Source organism: Monodon monoceros, unplaced genomic scaffold, assembly GCF_005190385.1.
Source record: "Monodon monoceros isolate NGI ecotype Baffin Bay Population unplaced genomic scaffold, NGI_Narwhal_1 Super_Scaffold_7, whole genome shotgun sequence".
NCBI classification, from domain to species: Eukaryota; Metazoa; Chordata; class Mammalia; order Artiodactyla; family Monodontidae; genus Monodon; species Monodon monoceros.
Genome location: NW_021703784.1, coordinates 30,751,215 through 30,770,914, shown reverse-complemented (window position 1 = coordinate 30,770,914; position 19,700 = coordinate 30,751,215). Strand labels below are relative to the sequence as shown.

Genomic DNA, 19,700 nt, shown 5'->3' with positions numbered 1-19,700 from the left:
TATATGTATAACTGATTCACTTTGTTATAAAGCAGAAACTAACACACCATTGTAAAGCAATTATACTCCAATAAAGATGTTAAAAAAAAATAAAACCATAAGAGAATACTATGATCCATTATAGCCAACAAACTGGACAACCTAGAAGAAATGGACAAATTTCTACAAACATAGAGCTTACCAAAACTGAGTCAAGAAGAAACAGACAATTTGAACAGACCAGTCACTAGATGTGAAATAAAATTTTCAATTAAAAAAAGACTCCCAGCAATCAAAATTCTAGGATGGGACAGCTCCACAGGGGAATTCTATCAAATGTATAAAGAAGAACTAATAACTGTCCTAATCAAACTATTCCAAAACTTTACGAGGATAGAACACTCCCAGATTCATTCTACAAGGCCACACTTACTGTGATACTAAAACCATGCAAAGACACTACAAAGAAATTAAATTACAGGCCAGTATTTTTGATGAATATAGATGCAGAAATCTTCAACAAAATATTCACAAACTGAATCCAACAATACATAAAAAGGATCATATATCATGATCAAGTTGGATTTATTCCAGGGTCACAAGAGTTGTTCACATTCACAAATCAATCACTAGGATCCACCACATTAAGAAAAGGAAAGATAAAAATTATGATTGTCTCTATAGATACAGAAAAAATATTTAACAAAATTCAATATTTATCATAAAAACTCATCAAAGTTTGTATAGAGGAAACATATCTCAACATAATAAAGTTCATTTATGACAAACCCACAGCCAAATCATACTCAATTATGAAAAATGAAAGTTTTTCTTTAAAATCAGGAACAAGACAAGAATGCCCACTTTTGCTGCTTCTGTTTAACATAGTATTGGAAGTCCTAACCACAGCAATCAGACAAGAAAAAGTAATAAAATATATGCAGATTTTAAGAGGAAGAGGTAAAACTGTCACTATTTGCAGATGACATGACACTCTATATAGAGAACCCTAAAGTCTCCACCCAAGAACTATTAGAACTGATGAATTCAGAAAGGTTGCAGGATACAAGAATAATATACAGAAATCTGTTGTCTTTCTATACACTAGTAATGAAATATCAGAAAGAGAAAGTAAACAATCCTGTTTATAATCACATAAGAAAATAAAATACTTAGGAATAAACTTAACCAAGGAGGTGAGAGACCTGTACTCTGAAAACTATAAAACACTGATAAAGGAAATTGAAGATGATCCAAAAAAATGGAAAGATATCCCATGCTCTTGGGTTGGAGGGAGTGATATTATTAAAATAGACATGCTACCCAAAGCAATCTACAGATTTAAGCACTCTCTATCAAAATACCCATGACATTTTTCATAGAACTAGAACAAATAATCCTAAAACTTATATAGAATCACAAAAGATGCTGAATTGCCAAAGCGATCCTGAGTAAAAAGAACAAAGCTAGAGGCATAACCCTCCCAGACTTCAGACTATACTACAAAGCTACAGTAATCAAAACAACGTGGTATTGGCACAACAGACACATAGATTAATGGAATGGAACAGAACAGAGAGCCCAGAAATAAACCCACACACTTATCGTCAATTAACCAATGACAAAGGAGGCAAGAATATACAATGGAGAAAAGACACATAGTCCAGGGAAAACTGGACAGCTACATGTAAAAGAATGAAATTAAAACATTCTCTAACACTGTATGCAAAAATAAACTCTTAATGGATTAAAGACCTAAATGTAAGACTGGAAACCATAAAACTCCTAGAAGAAAACATAAGGGTAATGCTCTTTGATGTAAATTATAGCAATATTTTTTTGGATCTGTCTCCTAAAGCAAAGGAAATAAGAGCAAAAATAAACAAATTGGATCTAATTAAACATAAAACCCTTTGCACAACAAAGGAAACCATAGACAAAGCAAAAAGACAACCTACTGAATGGGAGAAAATATTTGTAAATATTTTTTACAAGGGATAAGGGGTTAATAGCAAAAATATATAAACAGCTCATACAGCTCAACTCAATACAGCAAAAAGAAACAACCCAATCAAAAAACAGACAGAAGATCTGAATGGATGTTTTTCCAAACAAGACATATAGATGGCCAACAGGCATATGAAAAGATGCTCAATATCACTTTCGACTTAGTAGAGAAATGTAAATCAAAACCACAATGACGTATCACCTTACACCTGTCAGAATGGCCATCATCAAAATGTATACAAATAACAAATATTGAAGAGGATGTGGAGAAAAGGGAACCCTGGTACACTATTGGTGGGAATGTAAGCTGGTGCAACCACCATGGGAAACAGTATGGAGATTCCTCAAAAAACTAAAAATAGAACTACCGTATGATCCAGTAATTCCACTCATGGGTATATATCTGGAAAAAATGAAATCACTAATTCAAAAACATACACGCACCCCAATGTTCATAGCAGCACAGTTTACAATAGCCAAGACATGGAAGCATCCCACGTTCCCAGATGATTGGATTAAGATGTGTTTTATATATGTGGTGGAATATTACTCAGCCATAAAAAAGAATGAAGTTCTGCCATTTGCAGCAACATGGATGGACCTAGAGGATACAATGCTTAATGAAGTAAGTCAGACAAATACTGTATGATATTACCTATATGTGAAATCTAAATAGTAATACGTATGGATGTACATGCAAAACATAAAGACACACAGATAGAGAAACAAACTTGTGGTTGCCAGAGGAGGGGGGGGAAGGACAAGTTATGGATATGAGGTTAACTGATACAAACTGCTATATATAAAATAGATAAACAACAAGAATATACTGTATAGCATAGGAAATTGTGCCCATTATCTTACCTGTAATGGAGCATAATCTGCAAAAATACTGAATCAGTTGCCATATACCTGAATTTAACACAATATTATAGATCAACAAAAAATAAATTAATTTTAAAAAATAAGAGTAATGTGATAAGTTTCATATAGAATAAAATGTCCCTTGATAGTAAAAAAAAAAAAATGGAGTTTGGACAAAGCAGTGCAGGAAAATCAAGAGGTATCCAGCCATGAGTTTAAAAGGACCTATGTTAAAAGGGTGGTAGTGAAATAGAAAAGAAAGACAGAAGGAAAAGGTATTTCATGGAAAGACTAGATTATGACTTTGGTGTATGGTGGAATAATGAAAATGAAAAAAACAAAAATCAAAGGAACCTGAAATTTTGAGTCTTTGATAATTGAGGGAACTTGATGACTTTAAAAATTAAAAAGAATGTAATGAAAACGTACAGGTTTGGCAAGATATTATTAAACGTCATTTGAGCCTTCTGAGTTTAGGGAGTAAATATCCAAGTAGAAATGTATAAAACCAGTTTGACCTAAGATGAAACAAGAGGTCAAGGCTATGGAAATAAATTTTAAAGTCCTGATTGTGTATGTTGCTCAATTTTTATGTGTACTTATGTCTCCCCAACCAGATTGTAGTATTGTAGAGAACAATGGCTAAATCTTACACATGCAGATATTCCCTATGGTGCTTAGCTCAGTGCTATGCATGTTGGAGGTATTCAATAAATACTTTGAATAGAGAAACATCACTGGCATAATGAAAACTTCTCAGAGGATATAAACTTGACCTGAAGTTTAATAGATGAGAAAGATATTCATCAGAGACATTGAGAGGGAACTCCAGAAAGAGGGAACTCCAGAAAGAGGGAACAAGTAGTGAGTGAAAAGGAAAGAAGGTATGAAAGGACATGTTGTATTAAGGGAGCTGAAAGTAGGTCGTTCATTTTGTGGGGTTTTTTGTTTGTTTTTAATTTAATTTTATTTTATATTGGAGCATAGTTGATTAACATTGTTGTGTTTCAGGTGTACAGCAAAGTGATTCAGTCATGCATATACATGTATCTATTCTTTTGCAATTTATTTTCCCATTTAGGTTATTACAGAATATTGAGCAGTGTTCCCTGTGCTATACAGTAGGTCCTTGTTGGTTATCTATTTTAAATAAAGTAGTGCATACATGTCAATCCCAAGTCTATCCCTCCACCCCACCCTTCCCCGCTGGTAACCATAAGTTCATAGGTAGTTCATTTTGACTAGTGTGTACAGTGAGAAATTGTAGGCAGTTAGGTTGTTTAGAAAGGAAACCATGAGTTAAATCATGAAGAGCCTTGTTAAGGAGTTTGTCCTAAAAACAATTGCTGAAAAATTTGAAGAAAGCATATAACATTTACATTTTAGAAATATTGCCAGAATGAGAAAGAGTAAGGTAAGACTAAAAGTGGGAAAATCAGATAAAATGGTACTTTATTTAATGAAAACAATGGCTTCTTAAGACCTGTTTAGGAGGTAGAATCAATGTGATTTGGTAATTTTTTAAGAACTGAAAAGTGAATGGGAGGAATCAAGGATGACTCTGGAGATGGAGTTTGGTCAGTTAATGGATAGTGAAACCATGTATCAAAATAAGGACCATTCAGTACAAAGAGGTTTAAGGGAGAGAGTAACTGGAAGGATGATAAACTGTGAGTTTGAGATACTTATGGGCTACTCTGGAGTCAATTTCTCATTTGTAAGATGTCTGGGCAGTGAATATAGATATGATAGCTGTCAATGAATGGATGAAGTTAAAGCCATGGTTCAATACCCACCAGTGGAGTGGGGGTCTTGGTTCAGCTAAACAATCAAACTCCCATGACTACAATAGACCAGGTTTGGCCTCAATTAGAAGGCATAAAACATTGCATGTCGATAGGCAACATTCTTCAACAGGAGGATTTCTCATGGCATGCCACAAAACAGTCAAAGTGCTGATCTTTGCTGTGCCCCTATTCCCACAAGTGATGACATCACAAGGAGCAGACAGCCACCCTGGGTTAGAAATCCCATGTTCCAAACAGAAGCCAATATTTCTTGTAATGGCTGTATATGAATAGTTTCCATGTAAGAGATATGTCCAGTTATAAGAATTACCACACTCAGGGAAACCTAAAGCTATAGCTTCCTACCAGGTATCTATGATTTATTCACAGTTGTCCCAGTACAGATAGAGTTTACCAATAAAGGGTCATTTTTTACATAGTCAATGTGCCTGAAACACAGTTCAAGTGCTGCTAGTAATCCAGGGAACAGAGTTAGAAAATTAACCCAAAGTTGAATTGGTCCACAGAGGATGGATTTTGTTAACCCTTCACTCACATACAGATACAGCTAAGATCACACAGACAGTATAAATAAGATTACACAGAGTATGGATATATAAGCAAAGAAGAGGATGACATAACTCTCAAAAATTCCAGCATATCCAAGCAAAGAAAGAGGAGCTCAAAAAGACCCTGAGAAGAAACAACCAGAGAAGTCAGAAAATAACCAGAAATGTATGATGATATGGAAATAAAGGGAACTAAAGTCAGGAAAGATAGTGGTCAAGAAGTGTCTAGGTCTGCAATTAGGTCAATTAGTTAATCGCTAGCAAAAGCAGTACATTGGAACAGTAGAGGTAGAAGCCAGATAGCAGTAAGTTAAGGAACAAATGGAAGTTGTGGCAGTGAACACAGTATAATTTTAGAGTACTCTGTGGAAAGTTTTATCTGAAAAGGAAGATGACAGACAATTAGTGGGGGTGGGGGGTTAGGGTCAAGGGGAATTTAGAGTGATAAAAAATTCCAAATCATTTAGTATAGAAGTAATGTGCATTTTTGTATACAGGTTTTCTTCACTATTAGATTTCTTTTTCTGTGCATTATTACCCTTTGTGTTATCGGACATTTTCAATTAAAAAAGCTCTTTTGCATTATGAATGAAAAGATAGACTTTTTTGTTCAACAGTGTCTCTTCTAAGACTTCCTTAAAGACTTAGAAGAGATAACGCGTCAGACAATTTTGATTTCCCTGTAGCAAACAGACATATAGTTATTATACCAAATCTTGCTAGGACCATTATATCAACTTTGTTTTATGAGAAATTATCTCCATTCTAAATTAGAATACATAGTTTTCAGTTATTATTGTAATATACTATTATGACTATGACTTCATGATATTTATATCTACCTATACATACACACACATAAATTTTATGTGTTTGGAAAACAAATGTATACAGTTTATAGAGAGAACACTATTGTTTACTTATTTAAAAGTTGAACTCCTCTCCACAGATAACTAACAGTATTAAATCATGTATGTGAAAATGCTTTGTAAACTATAAAATGCTATACTATAAATATGACAGCTTGGAATATTAAAGATCAAGTATTAGGTTAATAGAAATATTTATATGTACTGTTATTGAAAATATAATTAAACTACAAATACTTATAAGCTATTGTCACATTAAAAATACATTTTCTGTACAATATAAGCCTAAAATATGTTAGAGAATAAAGCAATGTCAAGAAACAGGGAGCTTCCAAAGAAGGGGAGGTATATCAGTACTCACAAATGATTGTTCTAATGTAGAAAATATTAGTTTTAGATTAAAATAATTTAAGATGTTGTAATGTGATAATCTAAAGGAGAAAAAATGTTGTATGAAAAAAATGGAGGGCATTCAATGCTTAAGCCTCAAGAAAAATCAGAGACTTATGTCCATATGAAAATAAAAGCTACTTAGGAAATAATGAGATATAAGAATATTAATAAATGACTAATAAAATAAAAGCCTTCCATCACAACCAAATCCTTATCACAAAGATAATGTACTTGACCGTTCTTCTGGTAGATGTAGGGTAAAATAAGCTATATTTTCCCCATATTTTTATACTTTAAAATGATGTTATTAGATATCTATCTCCAATATCCATGTATTTGTGGTGAGACAATTGATCCTGAACCACAGGCTACCCTGAGAAATCTGACCAGAGCTAAGCAGTAATCTATTTGACCTCTTTTTGCCCTTTGTACCAGTACTTTAAACCAGATTTTCTAGCCCATATTCATTATCTGTATGACTATAAGACTTCTGAGTGGTGAAAATACTCTAAGAGCAAGGAATGAGAAAGAGGAACCTGAATAAGTAGGCTATGTACATTTCTCAGCTCATGAGAGGACACTGGGTGATCAGAAGAACATCATGCATGGACCCTCAGAATAAAACATAATATGAATTGAAAGCCTCGAGGCAGCCCAATAAATCAAAAAACCATCTTAATAAGGCTGTCTCTCTACTTCCTGTTCAAATGCTTTTCCACCTGTGCAGATCCATTCCTGCCTGTCCAGCTGTCTCCATACCTGATCCCCTCTTACCTAATCAGCTGTCTCCTTTAAGAGCCCCATTGCTGTCCCACCATTCCCAAATTCTTCCTAGCTGTCCAACTGTTTCTCCCACCTACCAGCCCCATACCCTGCCTATCTGTCCATCTGTCCCCTCTACTCTTCCAAAGAACTTCTTACCAGACCCATTACTGTCCTACCCAATCAAATATCTTCCTCGCCCTCCAGCCCCAGTTACTTCCAGCTTTTCTAGCAGTTTCCCTCGTCTACCAGCCCCAATTCCTTCTGGCCCAATTCCTATTTACCCCACCCACCCCGAGGTTCACCAGTCATTCCTGATTCTGACTCACAAAGTTATTTTACAAAACTTTCAGACCCAAACATTTCCTTCCAGCACAGCGTTCTACCCCAATCACTCTAATGCCGGCCCTTGTTCATCATTCCCTTCCAGCTCAACTGATTGTTTCCCCAAACCCTTTGGAAGGTCTCCCTGTTTTGAAGCCTTCCTGTTTGTCCAGTCATCCCCCTCATCAACCTATCCCCACTCTTTCTTCTATCACTCCATTGCCTGAACATCCTGCTAGCTTAGATCATTTTCAGTCAGTCCAGCAATCTGTTCCACAAACCATAACATTATCAAATCTGCCCCAGGCCTTTGTAGATCATCCACCTACATCAGTTTTCTCCCATCCACCTCCCTGTCATTCTCCATCCTCTTCTTTGTCTTCATATTCTACTTCCATATCGTCTTCTTCATCCTCTATACAGTTTCCTTCCTCCTCATCTGTCTTTTCCTCTCCTTCACCTCCCACTTCTACCTCTCCATTCTTACCGCTTTCATTTATCCCTCTTTTTTCCTCTCCTTTGCATTCATCTCCCTCTCTGTATTTGCCTCCAACAAATTTAGATTTCCCGTCTCTAATTCCTCCTGTTTCTTCTTCCTTTATGATTTCTTCTTCCCATGCTTCACTCTTCCTCTCTTTCTACCTCCCCATCTCATTTTATTCCTATCCATTCCTTCAATCCTCCTCACAAATTGAAAGTAGAGAAGAGAAGAGAAGCAAGTGGAGTAGAGAAGAAAGAAATAGAGAAGAAAAAGACAGATGACAACTTTAAAGGTAAATAAATTTAGTTTATTAGGTATTTTGTAGATTTAGCAATACTTCATTTGGGAAGCGTGACTGAAGAGGAAGGAATATGTAAGAGTATAAGAGTAGGAAACCTAAAAGCAAGAGAGAGAAACATATTCTCAGTGTTCAGGAACTTGTGTTAGGTACCTTTTTGCTCTTGTTGATCCCTCTGTGGTCACAAAATGATAGTCAGGAATCTAGTAATCATTGACTTTGACTATTCCAGTCTGTCCAAATAAAGATATATATGGGTATTGGAGATAGATATATGTCACATGTGGCCATGTGTCACCTTCCAAAACATTTGAATCCTCATTGAACTGGGAATAATTCCAATGAATTGGGAATAAATACCCTTGGGGTTCTCACTACTGCCCCTAATGCAACAGCAGTCAGCTATTTGATATATTTCACCCCCCAAAAAGAAATTATTCCTTTGTTCTTTTCTTTTCACTTTGTACATATATTGAAATGTTACATGCTATAAGTTTCCAGAAGATGCGAAATTCTAAAAGAAGATGATGTCATCCACTAATAATTTGTGGATGGCACTTTAACACACTAAAAATAAAGGTAGCCCCCTCTGTGGCATGAAAACCATGCTTATATTTGTGGTACAACTGAAAATAAATATGTACACTCTTCTCCATGCAATAAAATCCAAGCTTCCAAAACTACTAAAGTTAGATGGAAATTCCTTTCTACCCTAACAAAAAATTTTATTTTCTATCTGCTTGAATCTTCAACCAACTCTATTAGGGTTATAGGGATACCTACCATCCATGACATCAACTCAGAACTAAGGGTATGCAGCATATCATTATCCAGATAGGAATTCTCTTAAAGAGCTGAGGACTAACTCTATACATCTATAGGAGTTACTTCTATATCTATCCCAAATAATAGATAGAGGAATAGGATTTAATAATCAGAGCCATGAATAATTGGATATTCCTACATGAAGACAGAGTGCTTTATTGGCACTGTAATCTCACATCCACTTTTATTCTACTGTTGACTCCTTGAAATTCCCATTCTAATATGTCTATATATTTCTCCAATATTCTTATATGTGATTATCTGGACACACACACACACACATACATATGAATATATCATATGCATGCTAACTTTATTTAAATGTACTAAACATTTTTTATGTATGGTTCACAGAGTCATAGATAATTCCTTGCCTTCATCATTGTCAAAAAATGATCACAAGCATCAGAAACATCTATCCAAAATCAATTCTGATAAAGAAATGAAGGAAAACAGCAAGGCAAACTTGACTACTAACAAAGATGCATTCCAGCTTAAACTGGAGGAAACTCAGAAACTCCTAGAAGATCAGCATCTAAGCAGTTTGCAAGTATGAAACTCTAAATACATTATTAATATTTTAATATCTAGCAATAATTCTGTCCCATTTTTGCAGTGTTCTCCACTAAAGAAATGTATACCACTAACCAAGGGTGTGTTTGGATGAATCAGCACAAATTCATCACAGATACTAATGAAATAAGTTTTTAATATTTTTTTAACCTTTTACTCCATTTTTCTCTCTGCTTTTATTATTTTTCCATCTCTCATATTTAGAAAAATATGCTTTATGGATGCTATTTTCTGAAAAACATGAAAGCTATTTGAAAGTATAATGTAATACAAGTAACATTATTAAAGACTGGATTATAAAAAGCAACTTGAAAATTACAATACATATGGACATAAGGTTCTTAATGAAAATATGGCACAATTAGCTAGAAATGGTGTCTCTATTCTGACTCTAATATGGTATTTACTTTGGTTTTTCCCACAAATGAGCATGGAGTTCATACTACATTTCCTGAAATATTCATGCACTTTATTTTTTATGAGTAATTACACACAGTTATGACATTCTTAGTAGGCTGATATCAAGATTAAATTCATAACCTTGGCCTAATTTATCCAATAACTGAGCAATTATGGCAAGACTAGAAAAGCAAAGCAGGAGACTTCTTCTGGCTAGGATGAAGTGCCTTCCTGCCATAAACAACTATAATTCTGAATAAATAATATGAAACAATTATTTTTAGACAGTATAGAACAGGTAGTATAAGATATGATCACGAAAAATAAGGGAAACAAATGAGGTAAGCCCTATGATCACATAAGCTTTTTACCTGTACATGTCCTCTGGAAAAGCCTAAAAAATTTCCACAGGTATTCCAACTATCAAAAAAAACCCCAACCCTTTCTAAAGAAGATTGACATCTAAACATTCAGCATAATGTTCACAACGTCCAACACTCAATCAGAACTTACTAGACATATGAAAAAGCAGAAACCTGTATGGCCCATAACCAGGAGAAAAATTAGCCAATATAATCAGACACATAAATGACAGAGATAACAAAATTATTAGGCAAGAATTTAAAATAACTTTTTAAATATTTTCAAGGAATTAAAGAAAAATGAACATAATGAAAATGGAATTTTTGGAAGAACCAAATAGAACTTCTAGATCTGAAAACATATTTTCTGAGATTAAAATTATACTGGATGGACTTAACAGAGCAGGCATTACGGACAAAAAGATCAGTGGACCGAAATCATCCAAACTGAAGCATTGGGAGAAAAAAGATGGAAAAAATATATAACAAAATGTTAGTGACCTGAGGGACAATATCTAAATCTAACATACATTTAATTTAAATCTCACAAGGGGTAGAGGGAATCTTTAAAGAAAACAGTGGCTGAAAATGTTTCAAACTTGATGAAACTATGAATCCACAAATCAAAGAAGCTCAACAAACTCCAGAAGGATAAGTGTGCACCCATGTGCATGTGCACACACACCCCTCATAAAAGCACATGAAAATTAGATTAAGCTAGAGGGGGGGAAAGATGTATTATGTGCAGGTGAACAAAGATAAGATGGACCATACTAATTTCAAGCCAGAAGACAGTGAAACAATATTTTTAAAGTTCTGAGAAAAAAAAATATGACCAACTTATAATCTATATCTAACTAAAATGTCCTTCTAAATGTCCTTCTAAAATGAAGGCAAAATAGGCATTTTCAAACAAACATCAGCTGAACACCACCACCAGTATCTGCACTATAAGAAATGCTCCCAGAAATTTTTCAGGCAGAATGAAAATGATAACAGATGAAAACTCAGATCTATAGTGACAGAAAACAGATTAGTGGTTGTTAATGGGTAAGTATTGACTACAAAGAAGCATGATGGAAATTTCAACAGATGGAAAGGTTCTAAAATATTTCAGTATGATGGTTATGGGTAAATAATTTTTCAAAACCTATCAAACTATACATTTTAAATGAGTGCATTTTATTGTAGATAAGTATATCTCAATAAAGTTGATTTAAAGACTAAAACACAAGGCATGTTAAGTCTAGTACAGTTTATATCAGTAACTTACAAGCAAAACTTGAAGCTGATCATAATGTTTCATTTTTTAGTATAAGAAAATTTCTGAGGGAAAAAATAGTATAATTTAGTGAAATCAGAAGTTGTTGAATTTCTTCTGAGGTGCTTTGGGAAATGAAGCCATCACAGACCTATGCGAAGAGAAATCTTAAAGCCATGAACATCACACTTACAGCTAGAAGGACCTTCTAACCCAGATTTCTATATCTCATTAGATGTAATCTCAAAGAAATTCATATTAGAGTCATAGAGGTTTTAGGAGCCTCATTATCAATTAATATAACTCAATCCCAAAAACAGGCACTGAAGAAGCTGTGCTTTGATTTGTTCTAGTTAGGTAGAGTGACCATCTCTTTAAAAAGATATCACAGTACTGAAGGATGTGACAGGCAGGGAGTAAATGCTAGTAATAACAAACTCTTATGAATCATTTTCAAAACATTTCGCAATAGTATATCAATAAGCATGAACTATACAAAGTAAAATATTTTATCTGTAACTGATTTCATTGGTTTCTCAGTTTATTTGGGGGGCTATAAAAATAATAAATTTTTGTTTAATACCAAAATATTTAAATTTTCTAAAATATTAAGGGAACTAATTTTCTTTGAGTCCAGTTAACTTCTTGACTAGATTAACAATTTAAAGTTTTCTTGAATTTATTTCTACATATGTGATACAGATTAATGCATTCTAAACATATGTTATATATGTGAGAAATTAGAAATAGTTTTAAACATTGACTATACTTTGAAGTGATCATGAAATTTTTTTAAAAACTGATAATTTCCATGAAATTTCATTGAAGTAGCGATAAGAACATGTAAGGAATTCATAGAAATTATTACTGTGCTAAATCTCCAAAAACGAGTCATTAAAATCAATCCTAAATCCACATTAGAGTTACCTGGGGAATTTAAAAATAATAATAATACCACCAGTATCTGGACCCCATCCAAGTATTCAATCAGCAGGACCTGGCATGTTTTTACAAAGCTTCTTATGTGGTTCTAATATGCAACCAGAGTTGAGAACTCTATTATACAGACCATGAGATTAACTTTTATAAAAAGATGTAGCCTTACCAATAGGAAGCTCATATTAGAGTCATAGGGCTTTTAGGAGCCTTGTTCAAGTCCAGTGAAGGTTTCAGGAAAAAAATACCATTTGTAAATTACTATTTTTCAGAATTTCACATGCCATTATGAAATCATCAAGAAACTCCATTCTCTGAATGGAACAGCAATAGCAAAATTATTTTTTAAGCTATAACTATGGCTAGGATAATTAAGTAATTATCAATACTTTAAGGTGAAGAAATTAAGGCACACACACTTTATTGTAAGTCTTTGTTGGCTCCCTCTTTTTCACTCTGAAGACTACTCCAGGGATATAGATTATTTATATACCTATACGGTTTGTAGTCGTACTACTCTATTTTATATGCCAAATAGAATTGGGCTCAGTAACAATGGTGTGTTGAATCATTAATTTTGGCACTTAAAATTTTCTAAGCTATAAAACAATGTTCTTTTTTTTCTTTCAGAAATTTTGTGATGAAGTTAATCATATAACAAATTCTGAAACCCTCTCAAGTATAGACAGTCTTGAGGCTAGGGAATGTGAAGAAATATATTTAAAACTTAATAAGGAGCCTTCTACATCAATCCAGCAGCAGAATTCTATTTCCCTCAAATCCGCAAATCTGCAATCAACTAATCTAAGCTGCTTTGATGAAGATAAGCTGTCATTCTCTAAAACTCAATATATAAATAATTGGCTTATAAATTTAGATGATCCAAACACTCAGACTGTCACACCTTTCTCAGATATTTTAAGTAAACCTAATGTTCTACCTTCACGTAAATGTCTTAATAGTGAAGAACAAAATTCATCTGCTCTGAGTAGAACTGTGGAAAGAGCCACAAATACTGCTAACAATTCAGTAGCCTTTGTATATAGTCCACCCATATTTGTAAAAGATAAAAAAAGCAAAAAGACCTCTGAAACTAGTGCTATGAGGACAACTGACACCACTCCTGGATCATTCAAAAGGGAGAGACCATTAGTTACTGAGAGCCCAACATTTAAATTCAGCAAAGCCCAGGCCAATCCAGATTCTCCAACCCAGGAAATGGCAACAATTTCAGACCAAGAGAAATATTCTGAATTGACTCAAGAAAATAGAACTACTTCAGTTCCCACTTCATTTGTACCTGTGGCAAAACCTTTAGTTTTGCCATTGAATACACAATCAGCTAGGCCTTTACCAAAAAAAAGTATACATATAAAAGAAATTGACCCAGTGCAGTGTTCTGATAAGTTAGGGGAAATGAAAGACATTAAAGATGAAAAGATAAGATATTCTAACTGTGATGAGGAAGAGTTGTCTTTATTTTCAGATAATTTTCAAGCTGGCTGTATACCTTACAACTCTGACTCAAAAGATAAAAAACAGAAAATAGCTGAAGCATCAACATCATTGTATAGTATAATTTCTAATCATGACTTAGTTGGTCAGCACAAGAAAATGAAATGCAATATTCATGAGAGAAATGGTGTGAGGTTTCTTAAAAGTATTTTAAAGAAAGAATCTAAATACGAACATGATTATTTTAAGGCACTGGTTACAAACCAAGGCTTTAAGTTAGGAAATCAAAAAGCAGCAGATATCAGAGATAGTATTGAATTAACAAAAGAAAAAGGGAAAAGTGCAGAAATTCCAAAGATTATTAAAAAACTGAGATGGATTGATGAAACTGAAGATACAGAAAAACATGTTGAAGATAATCATTCACTGAAAAATAGAATAGGAATAACTCAACAGTGGTCTCAACAATTCCACATTCAAACTAAAAGTGTTGCTGCCAGCAACATTACTAGTATTATTCCTGCTTCTTCTGTGAATTCTGCTGATAAGAAAAAGCCCAAGGATGATTTTATCTCTGAAAATGTCACTGCTTTAGGAGGATCTGGAATAGACCATGTGCCTTTGAACTGCTTTATACCTTCAGGTTATAACATTGCTAAACAAGCCTGGCCAGACTCAAAAGAAGAGGAAAGTAAATCCCCTGTAAATAGTGGTGATTCTAAAACTCAGAAAACTAATCCACAAAAGGGTGGAGCAAAAGTAATTAGAAGAACAAGATCTGCTAAAGTTCAATCAGGCTTTATATATACGAACAGAAAAGGCGCTGTTATTCGACCACAGTCTGCGAGCAAAGCCAACACATTTTTACAAGCTCAGGGTAAATTAATTGTACCTCATCCTCCTCCTAAATCTCAATTAAATATTAGAAGTTGTAAAAATATACAAGTATCTCAGTATCAAACTGTAATGCCTGAAAATTCTCAAAACATCAGTACATGTGACTATGTTAATTCAAAACATGTGCTTCCAACAGAACACAAGTTAAATCAGTGGAATCAAGAAAGTAGTCTTCCACTCTCACATGTTTGTCCTGACTTAGTCACTGCGATGCCATCTCTACCATATTGTTCTTCTGAGTGCCAAACTTTAGCAAAACTAAATCATTCAAATGGCAATCAAATGGTTGCCCAGCAAGATGGGACATTATATTACACCCAAAGATGTCCAACATATGAAGAAAGTCATTCCTCTGTGACTCTTAAAACTACTAAAGAAGAATTTGTTCCCTTGTGGAAAATACAGCATAATATTCTGGGTCAAAATGAAAAGGCCGCTGGTAAGAATAAATTTGTATATTTTTATAGGTAAAAAGTACAAGTTTTTAAATTCATGTGAACTTTCTTTTCTTCAGATATGGCAATATGCACCTTATAAGATATTAATATTAAATAATAACAGCTTTATAGAAATAACTTATCACCCTTAATATTGTACCCTTGTCTATCTAGTAGCTATTGCTTTTAAGCGAATGACCCAACCTTTGCTCAACTAAAACTAGAAACTTTTGCCAACCTCCATTTTTTCCATGACTTTTCTTGTTAGTTTAAAAGAGGGAAGACAAAGAATGCAGTTTTATTCTTGTCCCATATCATTCTGTTATTATCCCAATATTACAGTCAAAATTTCTGTCAAGTAACCACAGTGAAAAATGTTGTTTAAATTATTCTAAATAGGTGAATAAATGTGATTATAATACTTTTCTTTATTCTTCTTTAAAATGTTTGTTAAATTTAATTGTTATAAGCTAATAATAGGTGTGCCTACCCCTCTCATTCTCTTTCCAAAAGAGTGGCAACTTTACTTTTATCTGTTATGTATGTAGGGTTTCATATGGAGAAAAAATGATAGCATTCCTTTAAACATTTTTGAAAATTAATTCTCTATATTATGGCTTTGCCCTTAGTAGCTGGTTGATGCCTCATGAAGCTACTTTCCTCTAAGTGAATGGACTATAGGCCCATAAATTTTCCTACCAGTAGAAATCAATTGCCTATTCAGAAATAGATAAGACTTGGGAAACATCAGAAAAGCAACCCTTTTCTTCTCCCAAAGGTATGAATAAATATAAAGAGGATATAATGAGGTAGTTAGTTTAAATTTAAACTATTTAAAGCCTTCTTCAATTAGACCATGAGATTTTAAGGACAAGGGACTATTTTTGTAATTCTTCACCTTATCCCCAGGTTTTAACACTGCCTGGCACTTAGTAGGCATCCAGTCTTTTCTTGAATTGAATGGACACAAGCCAGATTAGCAGATGGGAAGCTAAATGCAAAGACCTTAATCTATACCTAGATTTTTAACTATTATTTCTCTCACTAAAAGGTTTCATTTTCTTTTTATCCAGCCACTTCACAATGTAACTTCAGTTTTCACACTCCTTCCAGAAAATGAAAGCATCATGTAGATTTGATATTTTAAAGGAAATTATGGTAAATAAATTATGATGGTTGCCTTTTTTGAATTCCTACTCTGTGCCAGTTATAGTGCTAAGTGCTTTACAATTATTGTCTCATTTAAACCTCACAGCAACCCTGACAAATAAGTATTTTTTAAAACCCCATTTTGCAAAGAAGGAAATAGAATTGCCCAAGGTCATGAGCTAGGAAATAGCAAAAATGGTACTTTCATTCAAATATCTATGGCTCCAAGTCCCATAGTTTTTCTACTAAAACTATGTAATAAATATAATTATTAAGTGAACATGTATTGGAGTCTGAGCTGATCAGGAAAAATATTAGGAAATATAGTTTCCCAATAGCTCAAGCATAAAAGGGTAACATATGAAAATTATGATCTCTTCTCTGCTAAAAGAAATATATATATATATATATATATATATATATATATATATATATAAAATCTAAAACACCAATATTTTTCTAACATTTAACCAAAGTAGGTAATAGTTCTTAGGGGTCTTTGTATGAGGAACACTGGAAAATGTAATGAATTTTAACATTTTTTGCCATGTTTTTAAAGAGATAGAAATATTGAAATTGTTATATATGTCTATACTTATTTTTTTGTTCATTGTTTTGCTTTTATTGAAGTATAGTTGATTTACAATATATTAGTTTCAGGTGTACATCATAGTGATTCAATATTTTTATAGATTATACTTTAAAGTTATTGAATATGATGGCTATATTTTCCTGTGCTGTACAATATATCCTTGTTGCTTATCTATTTTATACATAGTAGTTTGTATCTCTTAATTCCATACCCCTGTCTTGCCTCTCCCCCATTCCCTCTTCCCTCAAACCACTAGTTTGTTCTCTACATCTGTGAGTCTGTTTTGTTATATAGATTCATTTGTTTTATTTTTTAGATTCCGCATATAAATGGTAACATAGAGTATTTGACTTTGTCTGGCTTATTTTACTAAGTATAATACTCTCTAGGTCCATCCATGTTATTGCAAATGACAGAATCTCATTCTTTTTTGTGGCTGAGTAATATTCCATTATGCACTGCTTCCATATCCTGGCTATTGTAAATAATGCTGCTATGAACATTGGGGTGCAAGTAGCTTTTCAAATTCATGTCTTCGCTTTCATCAGATATATATCGAGGAGTGAAAGTAGTTCTATTTTTAGTTTTTTGAGGAAGCTTCATGCTGTTTTCCATAGTGACTGCAGCAATTTACATTCCCACCAACAGTGTATGAGGGTTCCCTTTTCTCCACATCCTCTCCAACATTTGTTATTTGTAGACTTTTTGGTGATAGCCATTCTGACAGGTGTGAGGTCATACTTCATTGTGGTTTTGATGTGCATTTCTCTACTAATTCTAAAGTGATGTTGAGCATCTTTTCATATGCCTGTTGGCCATCCATATGTCTTCTTTGGAAAAATATCTGTGCAGGTCTTCTGCTTGGTTTTTTTTTTTTTTGATTGGGTTTTTTGCTGTTGAGTTGTATGAGCTATTTATATATTTTAGATATTAATCCCTTATTGGTCATATCATTTACAAGTATTTTCTCCCATTCATGAGGTTGTCTTTTCATTTTGTTGATGGTTTCCTTTGCTGTGCAAAAGGTTTTAAGTTTAATTAGATTCCATTTGTTTATTTTTGCTCTTATTTCCTTTGCTTTAGGAGACAAAGCCAAAAAAATATTGCAATGATTTCTCTCAAAGAGTATTATGCCTATGTTTTCTTCTAGGAGTTTCCAGTCTTACATTTAGGTCTTTAATCCATTTTGGTTTTCAATCTTACATTTAGGTCTTTAATCCATTTTGATTTTATTTTTGTATACGGTATTAGAGAATGTTCTAATTTCATTCTTTAACATGTAGCAGTACAGTTTTCCCAGCGCCACTTATGGAAGAGACTGTCTTTTCTCCATTGTACATTCTTGCCTCCTTTGAAGTAGGTTAATAGACCATAAGTGCATGGGTTTATTTCTGGGCTCTCTATTCTGTTCCATTGTTCTATGTGTCTGTTTTTGTGCCAGTACCACTCTGTTTTGTTGTATATGTCTATACTTCTTAATACTGTAATTATACTTGGAAAATCTAATACTAACAGGATTACATCTGTTCAGTATTACATTACTGAACATCTTTGTATGTTCAGTCATTCAAGCTTTTTTTTTTCAAAACTATTTAAATATTAAACATTTCAAATGAACCCTTTGCTAATACTGGATTATAGTTCAGTGAGCATCTATTCATTTTTTTTCTACTCTCCTATTTGCCAGGTCACTTTTATTCTCACAGTGTACCCAGAGTTGACAATTGTGGAGGGCATCTTGCTCTCCATTAGCATATCCAGAACTCTCCAGCAAAACTCTCAGTAAAAACTCTATTTCCATGAGACCCAAGTCATTCAACTATGCCAACTCCTGATCTCTCAAGTAACTTTTCCCCTGAAAGAGGACTTTGGCATCTGGTTCACAGTCGTTCTTTATTGGAAAAGTCTTTGCCAATATACTGGTGATTCAGTATTGATGTGAATGAACAATCCAACGCCCTGATCTCTCTCAATCCTTTCTCACCTCTAATGAATTTCTCTACCATTCTGCCTCAAGTACCCATTCCTTTTGTCATACTCTGGACCAGGTCAACATCAATAACTTATTCCTAAATCAGTAATTATTTACATCCTTCTCTCTGACTACAATATGCTTTTTGCACCAGGATATTTACACCAATGGAATAGAATGGAGTCTAGAAACAGACCCACATATTTGAATGCTTGATTTTTGGCAAAGGTGGTACTGCATAGCAGGGAGAAAAGATTTGTCTTTTTTTTTTTTTTGCAGTACACGGGCTTCTCACTGTTGTGGCCTCTCCCGTCGCGGAGCACAGGCTCCAGACGCGCAGGCTCAGCGGCCATGGCTCATGGGCCTAGCCACTGCACGGCATGTGGGATCTTCCTGGACCGGGTCACGAACCCGTGTCCCCTGCAACGGCAGGTGGACTCTCAACCACTGCGCCACCAGGGAAGCCCAATATTTGTCTTTTTATTAAATGGTGCTGAGTCAATTGAATG

At 34.0% G+C, this 19,700-nt stretch overlaps 1 protein-coding gene across 1 annotated transcript in view; it reads left to right on the top strand.

Annotated features, from left to right (window-relative positions):
• Positions 1–19,700, top strand: part of CEP126 (centrosomal protein 126) — a 92,362-nt gene that overhangs the window by 56,783 nt on the left and 15,879 nt on the right. The window contains exons 5-6 of the mRNA XM_029209344.1: positions 9,513–9,708; positions 13,320–15,480. Coding sequence (XP_029065177.1) covers positions 9,513–9,708; positions 13,320–15,480 — 2,357 coding nt within the window. The remainder of the gene's footprint in view (positions 1–9,512; positions 9,709–13,319; positions 15,481–19,700) is intronic.